The sequence below is a fragment of the Rhinopithecus bieti genome, unplaced genomic scaffold (assembly GCF_001698545.2).
Source record: "Rhinopithecus bieti isolate Rb0 unplaced genomic scaffold, ASM169854v2 scaffold_31787, whole genome shotgun sequence".
Taxonomy (NCBI): Eukaryota; Metazoa; Chordata; class Mammalia; order Primates; family Cercopithecidae; genus Rhinopithecus; species Rhinopithecus bieti.
The window spans coordinates 6518646-6529351 of record NW_016814655.1 but is presented as its reverse complement, the minus strand read 5'-3'; the positions used below and the strand labels follow the sequence as shown (position 1 = coordinate 6529351).

The following is a 10706-nucleotide window of genomic DNA, read 5'->3' as shown; positions in this document are numbered from 1 at the left end:
TTTCTTTTTTTTTTTTTTTTTGAGACAAACTCTTTCCCTGGCACCCGGGGGGGGGGGCGGGGGCCAGATCTCACCTCACTGCAATCTCCGCCTCCCGGGTTCACGCCATTCTCCTGCCTCAGCCTCCCGAGTAGCTGGGACTACAGGCGCCCGCCACCTCGCCCGGCTAGTTTTTTGTATTTTTAGTAGAGACGGGGTTTCACCGTGTTAGCCAGGATGGTCTCGATCTCCTGACCTCGTGATCCGCCCGTCTCGGCCTCCCAAAGTGCTGGGATTACAGGCTTGAGCCACCGCGCCCGGCCCCTGTTTAGCCTTTTTTTTTTTTCCCGACTCAACCTATTCTAATATTCACAGGAAGCACAATTTATCTGTATCTGTCTCTAATAGGTCAATATGGACCATTTATTTCACTCCTGCTTCTTCCTCAAAGTTGCAACTCTACTATTTTCACCAGCTGTGTCAAAACAGGGTTCATGAAGTGACAGGTTAAAATATGTGGGTCCTTTGAAGTAATTTATTTTTTGTTTTTACCAAATTAAACAATGACCTATATGCCTTGTTTCATCTTCTGTTGTTCATCTGCACAGGGCCCTCTTCACTCTTTTATTTTTAAAATTCTATTTTTTCTTTCTTTTTTTTTCAGAGGTCTTGCTCTGTCGCCCAGGCTGGAGTACAGTGGGGTGATTTGGGCTCACTGCAACCTCTGCCTCCCAGGTTCAAGCGATTCTCCTGCCTCAGCCTCCTGAGTAGCTGGGAGTACAGGCGTGCACCACCACGCCCAGCTAATTTTTGTATTTTTAGTAGAGACGGGGGTTTCACCATATTGGCCAAGCTGGTCTCCAGCTCCTGACCTCAGGTGATCTGCCTGCCTCTGCCTCCCAAAGTGCTGGGATTAAGAGGTGTGAGCTACCATGCCTGGCCCTAAAATTGTATTTTTAAAAAGACATGGTCTCTCGAACCCTTGAGCTCAAGGGATCCTACTGCCTCAGCCTCCCAAATAGCTGGGACTACAGGTGTGCACCACCACACTCCAGCTCATCATTCTGTCATTATATTGCAGTTATTTCATGTGTCAGTGACTGAAAGTGAACGTATGATAATCTTGTGAACAGAGGGTTTCACGGTGGAAAGAAAACTACATTCTATACCTCATTCCTTCTTCAGTACAAGCATCTGCAGGAAAAAGGGAAAAAAGAGGCGGAGCCATCTATTATTCAACAAATTTCTTTTTTTTTTTTTTTTTTTTTTTTTTTTTGAGACAGAGTCTCGCTCTGTCGCCCAGGCTGGAGTGCAGTGGCGGGATCTCAGCTCACTGCAAGCTCCACCTCCCGGGTTCCCGCCATTCTCCTGCCTCAGCCTCCCAAGTAGCTGGGACTACAGGCACCCGCCACCTCGCCCGGCTAGTTTTTTTGTATTTTAGTAGAGACGGGGTTTCACCATGTTAGTCAGGATGGTCTCGATCTCCTGACCTCGTGATCCGCCCGTCTCGGCCTCCCAAAGTGCTGGGATTACAGGCTTGAGCCACCGCGCCCGGCCTATTCAACAAATTTCAACGTCGCCCTGCCCATCTGGATCTAGTCTCCCTCATTAAATGCAAAGGATGCTGCCACCTGGCTCCTCTCCCTAGCAGTATTCACATCATCTAGGCTAGAGAATCCCTTCCCTTTGGCCCGTTTTGCACAAAACCGAGTAAACGTTTTCAAAGTATAAATACGCAAAATCATTTGCTATCTCTTTACTATTTACGATGCGCATAGGTGTTACCGAAAGTTTTGGAGCCTTGACGGATAAAGTATGGGATGCTGAGGATCGGGGAATGTATCTAAACTCTCAAGTTGTGTCCTATTCAAAAAACTCCCTTCTAAAAGTATTTTTACGGTATGTAGGGTTTTACAGGAACAAAATCTCTACTTAATAACAGCGGATCCCCCCCCCCTTTTTTTTTTTTTTAGACGGAGTCTCACTCTGTGGCCCGGGCTGGAGTGCAGTGGCCGGATCTCAGCTCACTGCAAGCCCCGCCTCCCGGGTTGGATCCCCTTTTATTATCTTTGTGCCTACCTGGATGCACGGTTCCAGGATGTTCTCGTCACTAACCACAAGTCCACCAGAGGGCGCCGGTTCGCCGTCTATCTACTGTTCTCCATCAGCGACTCAGAAAATTCAGGTTAAACACTCAGGCAGTCTTTCACATTTAATCCACAAATATTTACCAAGAGTTTGCCGTGCCACCTGGCTCGGGGCTAGGTTCACAAGATACAGTAGTGAGTTAGGCACGATTCCTACTACCAGAAGCTTAGAGCATAGGAAAGACTGAAAGTAAGCAACCGTCTACAATAGTGGGATAAGTGAAGAGTTTCCAGGTCTGTGGAGTTTGTTGTTGAAATATCAGCTCCAGGCCTTAGAAGCCGGCAGCAATTCATTAAGAGATCCCGGACTTGTTTCTGCTCTGTATCCCGGGCAAGGAGCTCCGTCCCCAAGGTGTTTTGTTAGAGCCAGAGACCTCTCCTTGGTAGACTCCATTCGTCAGCCCCACAAGTCCCTGTCTCTGGTCTTTTTCACGGTTTCCGGCAGCTCTCTGACAGTTCCCCTTCTGCCCCAGGTCGACACTTAGGCCAAGGACTAGGGATTACTCACGACTATCCGCCAGAGCTGGCTCCGCCCTTTCTTTTTCCTGTTTAAAATCCGCGGGCTCTTAGTGTTCTCGGTTCGTAGAGTTCCTGTTTTAATTCTCGCGACAGTTGCGAGGCCACGCGTGAAGTTCCCTTATAGTCCCTCTTTCGAATTTGAGACCAGGAGAGAGTGTCTGCCCTTGCCCCCCTCCTCAGAACCCCTCTGGCCAGGGATGGCGCCTGTGTGGCTCGGGAGCCCCTGAATGAATGGGGTTGGCCCAACTCAGGGGCGCTCTCTGAAGGGAGAGTGCCGGTTGGATTCCAGGGCTCCAGTGCGCATGCGGAGTATCGATCCCGCGCAGGCGGGCGGGCACCGCAGCCAGGCATTGTGGGCGGAGCCTGGCTAAGTGCCGCCCCCTCGCCGGCCGCCGATTGCTAGTTCTGTCCCCGCCCCTCCCCACCCCAGCGAGCTGGACTGCGCCGCGGCTTCTCTGAGCCGCTTGGGGCCATCCGGGGAGGGGCCTGCCCGACCGGGGTTTGGCGGGCGGGCCCCCAGGAATGCTCTCCTCCCCGCCCCCGGCCCAAAGTGCCACGGTGGCAGTGGTGGCGGCCGCGAGGCCGAGTGTCTCCGGCCCTGCCAGCCTCGCAACCGTAACCTGTAATCCCGACCCGAGGGACGCCCGCCGGGGAGACCCAGCCCGCCTCTCCCTGCGGCCGCTGGTTGGCTCTGACCCCGAATCACCCGGCTCACCCGCGGGTTGCAGCACCTGCCGGATGTGGGGAGGAAGGAGGAGGCCAGATGAGGGAAGGCAGATGTAGGCGCCCAGTCTATCAGCGCCTCGGTGGGGGAGCTGGGTGGGCAAGACTGCAGTCGCTCCCAGGAACCAGCCCTGGGCTGCGGGGAGGCGAAGTTGGTTGGTCCTGCCCTCTAGGGGCGCCCCGACATCGACGTAAAATGACTTGGCACCAGAGCTCCTGCCGCCTCCCCCTTATGCAGCTGCCCTCGCCGACGCCAGGGACTGTAAAGGCAGATGGGACAGGGCCTAGCCGTTCAGCCAAAACTTTGAGCTTCCCAGCCAAACTCCTACCCCCACTCCCCGCCTCTGGTCCTCACCCCCTTCCTCTCTCCTAACCTCGGTGTCTGGTTACGGCTCCTCTGCTCGCACTGTGACTTTGGGCCAGGCTGGGGGAAAGGACCCGGGAGGGTCCCGTGCGGCTACATAAAATTGGCAGCCTTAGAACCAACCAGTGGGAAGGCGGGTGCGCTAAATCGAGGGGCGGAGAGAGGGGGCGGAGGAGCTGTTTTCTGAATCCGAGTCCGTGGGCTCTCTCAGAAGTCCTCAGGCCGAAGCAGAGGTGGCTGGCGGGCCCAGCTGACTGCGCCCCTGCTTTATTTCCATAACCTTTTCTTTCGGACTCGAATCACCGCTGCTGCGAAGGGCCTAGTCCCGGACACTAGGTGAGCACTCTGTGCCCCAGGCCATAAGCAAGGGGGCATCAGCTCCCCCTGTTTCCACCCCCCATTAAGAGCTTCTTACTTCTGGAGCCGTCCATTCTCTTTGGGCAAGGATGCTCAGGGGCCAGGGATCGGAGTCGGATGGTGCACGGAAGTGGTGCTCGTGGTGGGTGTGCGTGCGCTTGAGCTTTATCACCCCTTCCTCATCTTTCTTCACTCCCAGCCATCCCCGAGAACAGCCCAACTGATTGCTAACTGTCATAACTGGATAATCCCTAGAGCGTCACTAGGCCTATGTGTTGGGGGAGTCTACTTGGTAGCAGGGGAGGGGGCGATGCTAGCGTCATGCTTTGGTACAAGAAGCAGTGAGGTTGGTCTTTCGGCGCAGGTCCTGTTTCTGACCTCCTGACCTGGCTTCCCTTCCTGGCAGGGTGCCACGAACGCGCTGATGCCCCGAGTGCTCGCAGGGCTTCCCGCTAACCATGCCGCCGCCACCCGCAGCTGCCTTGGCGCTGCCTGTGCTCCTGCTACTGCTGATGGTGCGGACGCCACTCCCGACCGGCGCAAGGCCGTCCTCAGGCCCAGATTACCTGCGGCGCGGCTGGCTGCGGCTGCTAGCGGAGGGCGAGGGCTGCGCTCCCTGCCGGCCAGAAGAGTGCGCCGCGCCGCGGGGTTGCCTGGCGGGCTGGGTGCGCGACGCGTGCGGCTGCTGCTGGGAATGCGCCAACCTCGAGGGCCAGCTCTGCGACCTGGACCCCAGTGCTCACTTCTACGGGCACTGCGGCGAGCAGCTTGAGTGCCGGCTGGACACAGGCGGCGACCTGAGCCGCGGAGAGGTGCCAGAACCGCTGTGTGCCTGTCGCTCGCAGAGCCCGCTCTGCGGGTCCGACGGTCACACCTACGCCCAGATCTGCCGCCTGCAGGAGGCGGCCCGCGCTCGGCCCGCTGCCAACCTCACTGTGGCACACCCGGGGCCCTGCGAATCGGGTACGCACGGCCCGGGGCCCCCACCCAAGCACTTAGGTTTCCTAGAGGCACTGCTTCCCGACCCCTGACGTCATTGGTCTCTGGCCAGCAGATCAAAATAGATAAGGCCATAGAGACCTCGAGTCCAGTATAAAACCCTGCTCTCGCTACTGGTCCATAGAAGCTGCCACCTGAAGGTGGGGGTGGGGGGGTGGACTGGAGTGAGGGTCCTGGGCTTCGTCAGCAAGCTGCATGCGCTGAACCATGTGAAAGCTCCAGAGCTGGCTGGCAGGGAGAGACAGGTCCTCTGAGGGCGCAGGCACATAGCCTATGGTTTGCTCAGAACCCCTCCTCCACACACACTTTTCCCAGACCAGTGGAGTCCAGGCAGCAAAACGGGTTCCTGTGAGATGCAATCACTTTTCATTTGGACAGATTCTTAGAGCAGTCTGTTCACTCAGTCTCCCCACCTCTCTCCTTTCTCCTGCGTTTAGGGATTAGTGAAGAGGAGCAGGAAGCTCAGCTAGTTCTCTCTCTATCCCCGGGGACTGGGGGCCATTCAGGCTTCTAGCTTTCCTTGGCAGCTTTAGTAACTTTCACTTCCTGAGCCCCGGCTCTGTGTCTGCCTCGGCTGGGGCAGTCAGAAAACAAACACCCCGCGGGGATCCCAGCAATTTCCTGCACTCCTGCAGGCCTCCTGCCTGTTGCACAAGTCCAGCTTCAGGTTCTCCGCCTTGCCGCGGGACTCCCCCAGGGGGTGCTGTGTAGGGAACGGCTGCTTTTCCGCCTTTGGGAACTGGGCCTGTTTAGAAAAGGGGAACGGGTATCTGGAAGGTTTTAGTTACAGGCACTGCGGGAAAGGCTGGGGAGGGTGGAATGAGGACAGGAGAGCAGTTGGGGACAGAGTGGCTGCCACGCTACAGTGTAGGTGTGTGTGCTTGTTTGTGCATTGGGTCTGCATGAGGTCCTATGTGCACATGTGCATGTATTATCTATCTCCACATCTGCGTGGTACCCTTGTGTGTACCAGCATCCACATCTGTGTGTACCTGTGTGTGTCACGGTGTGTTTATGGATATGTATTTACCTCAGCATATATTGTGTTCTGCCACAAGCATGTCCACAAAAATTTGTGTATCATGTGTTTGCCAGACTGCATGCCTTTGCTGGGCCATGCTATTCTCAGACCTCCCACCTTCACCCCCAGGGCCCCAGATCGTGTCACATCCATATGACACTTGGAATGTGACAGGGCAGGATGTGATCTTTGGCTGTGAGGTGTTTGCCTACCCCATGGCCTCCATCGAGTGGAGGAAGGATGGCTTGGACATCCAGCTGCCAGGGGATGACCCCCACATCTCCGTGCAGGTAGAGATGGGTGGGAGAGGCTTCCCTCAGGCAGCCCAGGGCCCTCCAGAAGGACCTCGCTGATTCCTTGCCTGGCTCCAGTTTAGGGGTGGACCCCAGAGGTTTGAGGTGACTGGCTGGCTGCAGATCCAGGCTGTGCGTCCCAGCGATGAGGGCACCTACCGCTGCCTTGCCCGCAATGCGCTGGGTCAGGTGGAGGCCCCTGCTAGCTTGACAGTGCTCACACCTGGTAAGGGGATCCCTGAGCTCTGGGGGTTGGGGGGATGGTGCTGGATTCCAGCTGTGAATATATAAGAAACAGTCCATGTGTCTGTGTGCATGTGCGTGCATACACAAGCATAGCCTTCCACAGACTGGGCTATGTTGGACTGACAGCCCCTCTCTCCTGTTCTCTCTCCTTTGCCCACGTGTGTTTGCAGACCAGCTGAATTCTACAGGCATCCCCCAGCTGCGATCACTAAACCTGGTTCCTGAGGAGGAAGCTGAGAGCCAAGAGAGTGACGATTACTACTAGCTCTGGCCCATGGGGGTGGGTGAGCAGCTATAGTGTTCATCCCTGCTCTTGAAAAGACCTGGAAAGGGGAGCAGAGTCCCTTCATGGACTGCTTTCATGGGGATGATCATGGGAGGCCTATTTAACTCCAAGGTAGCAGGGTGGTAGGGGAGAGACAAAAGCTGGAGGAGGTTAGGGAGAGAGGCTGAGACCAAGACCGGTGGGGTATAAAGGGGCCCATGCAGGAGATGCCCTGGCCAGTAGGACCTCCAACAGGTTGTTCCCCAGGCTGGGATGGGGGCCGGAGCAGACATGGAGGCACAGGCACCAGGATTCTCCACTTCGTCCAGCCCTACTCCGCCACACTTCTAACTGCCCTTCCTCCCAGGCCCTGGTTCTTGCTATTTCCTGGTCCCCAACGTTTACCTAGCTTGTTTGCCCTTTCCCCAAACTCATCTTCCAGAACTTTTCCCTCTCTCCTAAGCCCCAGTTGCACCTACTGACTGCAAGTCCCCTTTGCTGTCTGCCCTCTTTTGCACAAGAGAGAGCACAGCAGACCATGGCTTAGTTCAGTGCAGAGAGATGGGTGAGGCCAACTCCAGATCTTATACCGCTCTGTACTGGACAAAACCTAGTACAGGGCTAGGCACCAATAAAGATTTCTAATGATGCACAGACAGATGCACAGACAGTTTATGCAGATGTGCACATGAAAACTGAATATCCCTGGGAGGCCTCCCACACTAACAGAACTCTGGCTTCTAGAAGCTGCAGGGCCTGCTCTCTAAGCACATGCCTGCCAGATGTACAGAGAGAAGGTTTGAACTTGGGCCTATCCTGCCTTTGAGGGAGGGAGGCTGGAGCCATTTGGTTGGAGGGAAGTTATCTTCCCAGTATGCCCTCCATTGGAGCTGGTATACATTACCTGCTTCTGTGCTCATCTTACTCCAAACGCTTCCTCAGGCCAGAAAGGGGAATCAGGCCTATGTGGGTAGGCCCCCAAAATGAATGCATAGAGAGAGGAGGGTAGAAGTTTGGTCACCTGTGTGGTCCATACTCTTCCCCAGCTCCCATAGGAATCTACCCTTTTCCTGCAGAAGCCAGAGCCATGGTAAGCGTGTTTCCTATCTGCCCCAATTGTGACCTGTCCTCTCTGGCTTGGGGTCCCCAAATCTCTTTCCTCATTCTCCTTACCTAGCTCAGGGACACTGGTGAGACTCAATGTTTATTTAACGATTGACGGAGAGAATGAAAGCATAAGTCAGCGAGGCCGAGACACTGTGTGTGGATGGCGACAGCCTCCTACACGCCAGCGCTCCACCCGGATCCTGGCGCCACCGCGGGAGGGCCTGCCCTTGGCTCAGAGTCAGAGTTTGTCCTCTGAGGCCCAACGCAGGGAGCCTGGCCTCATGGGAGGGGCGTGGGCCGGAACTCCAACCCCAGGTCCTGCTTGGCCGCCCCTCCCGCGGCTACGCACGACTCCATCTACTGCTGCCTTGACCCGGGTCCTTAAGCCAGCGACAGTGTTTATTGCCGAACCCAGGCTGGAGCCGGGCGGCCCCAGGAGCCGCGCACAACAGCGCAAGCGGGTTGGATACTGGGAGCCGATTCCAGGGCCCCCACAGAAGCAGAATCAGAGGGGTAGGCGGGGGTGGGGCGTGCTGTTCGGCACCGTGGCCAAAATCCACTCGGTGCTGAAAGAGGGAACTTGGGTGTGAGTCCCAGCATCAGCCAGGGAATCCGCCCCTAGCTTGTTCTTCGCCCAGCTGGGCTCCAAGGCGCCCTCTGCGGGCCCATAGCCCCTACCGCGTCCACCTGCAGAGCAGAGGCTCTTCACCAAAAGCCCACCCCACCAGAGAGGGTCACGCAGGTCCCGGGGAATCCGTACTCCTTGATCGCGTTAGCCGACTTTGTAGGTGTTCAGGAGCAGCCTCCTAGCAGCCTCAGTTTTCCCCTCCGCCGCCGTGCTGGTTCAAGCCCCACATCCTGGAATGGGAGAACTGTTGTCCACCGCCCCCTCCCTCCCCGCACCCTCTGCTGCAGCGGACCCGCTTTAATAACGTCGCTGGAAAGTGACATGCGATTTATTATTAAAGTAATGCGGGCGCGGGGACGGGAAAGGTTTAATAAACGTGCTGAGATGCCGAGGATTATTCACCGCAAATAAATGAGAGCGCGGGCGGCGTTTTAATAAATAATTTCCCGCTGCTCCCGGGGGAAGGGAGGGGAGGGGAAGGGAGGAGGAGGGGGAGGCTGAGCCGCTGCCGGAACTCCCGGTTTCGCCTCCCCACGGGCTTCCAAGCCATCCCCGGTTTTGTGTCCTAGGTTGCTCACACCCGAGATCTGAGGTTACAGGAGCGCCGACCCAGAGTTGCCCAGGCCTGAAGGCGGGAGAGGCTCAGTCGCACCCTACATTCCCCCACCTCCGGATTTTAAGTATAGTCCGCTTGAAAACCCTGGAATGCTCTTTCTTTTGGATCCTACCCAGAGATCTGGGGTCCGGACCAACCGGGGCAGGAAGGGTCCGTCGGACCAGCCCCTCCCAAGCCGAGGCTTCCAGGTCTCGGCCAGGCTCTTCTTCTTGCTTTTAGCTGAGCCGGGCTGGGCGTGCCTCTCCCCTCCATCTAGGGTAGGGTGTGAAGAGAAAGCCAGAGGGGGCTGTCTGAAAATGACCTTGATCCCCTCCTCGGGCTGTCGTGAGGCGGAGGGCCGCTTCGCCTGGCTGCTCGTCATCGCTAAGGCTCCAAAGAAGGGTTGTGCAGCCGTGGTGGTATAACCGGTGGTGTCCTGGAGAAGCCCAGCCCCTGGCGCTCTGGTGACCGGCGGGTCGATGTGCGGACTGGGCAGAACTGAGCCCGAAGCCGGAGAGCGCCCCTCAAAAAGAAGCCTGGAAGCCCGAGAGATGAACCCGACTCAGAGAGGGCAAAGACTGCAGAACTTGGGGACCGAGGACACGCTCACCACGCTGGTGGGGGCTGGGGGGAGGGTGCGGGCGGTGGCGTGCGGGGAATCGCCTGGGGAACACCTGGCTCTGCAAGTTTTGTGCCTTAGCGGAAAGAGGCGACATCTCTGGCAACTTGGGAGTACAGGAAGTGGCGAAGGAGTGCCATCTGGTGGATCATTCTGGTAGTGACACTCAGACCTGGGCCAGGGGCCTGGAGACAATTTACTTGACTGGAAAAATCTGAGTAAAAACAAGATGCTTCAATTTGTATTCATTTAATGTATGTGAATGTGCACGTGTATGTGTAGCATATATTGATATGATATCTATATGCAAAATCTAATATATCCATAGTAGTTATGTGTGCATTGTATGTATACATGTATACATGTATACATCTAAATGCATATTATACATGTAGTTTTTTTTTTGAGATGGAGTCTTACTCTGTTGCCCAGGCTGGATTGCAGTTGTGCTATCTCAGCTCACTGTAATCAGATTCGAGCGATTCTCCTGCCTCAGCCTCCCAAGTAGCTGGGATTACAGGTGTGCATCACCATGCCCAGCTAATTTTTTGTATTTTTAGTTGAGATGTGGTTTCACCATGTTGGCCAGGCTGGTCTCCAACTCCTGATCTCCAGTGATCTGCCCGCCTTGGCCTCCCAAAGTGCTGGGATTACAGGCATGGGTCACCGCGCCTGGCCTACATGTAGGTTTTGTATGTATGTATGTGTGTGCAAAAGTATATATGGGTGTATTGTTATATGTATATGTATAGACATTTATTTTCAAGTATATATTCCATTATGTATCATTCATTCATTCATTCATTCTTTTGTTTTGTTTTAGAGACAGGATCTTGCTCTGTCA

The 10706-nt window shown here is 55.7% G+C and overlaps 1 protein-coding gene across 4 annotated transcripts; it reads left to right on the top strand.

Annotated features, from left to right (window-relative positions):
* Window positions 1-2002: 2002 nt before the first annotated feature.
* KAZALD1 (Kazal type serine peptidase inhibitor domain 1) lies at window positions 2003-10100 on the top strand. Of its 4 annotated transcripts, none has more exons than XR_001881425.1 (6): window positions 2003-4068; window positions 4496-5052; window positions 6239-6399; window positions 6481-6628; window positions 6819-8533; window positions 9218-10100. XR_001881425.1 is itself a non-coding variant. In XM_017851752.1 (6 exons), the coding sequence occupies exons 2-5, from the start codon at window positions 4548-4550 to the stop codon at window positions 6911-6913; spliced, it is 909 nt and encodes a 302-aa protein (XP_017707241.1). In that variant the 5' UTR covers window positions 2003-4068; window positions 4496-4547; the 3' UTR covers window positions 6914-6928; window positions 9218-10100. The 4 variants fall into 4 exon arrangements, 3 of the variants coding, with proteins under 3 accessions (XP_017707241.1, XP_017707243.1, XP_017707240.1); XM_017851752.1 differs by having other exon boundaries at window positions 6819-6928; XM_017851754.1 differs by lacking the exon at window positions 9218-10100 and having other exon boundaries at window positions 2003-3424; window positions 6819-9040.
* The last annotated feature ends 606 nt before the right edge of the window (window positions 10101-10706 follow it).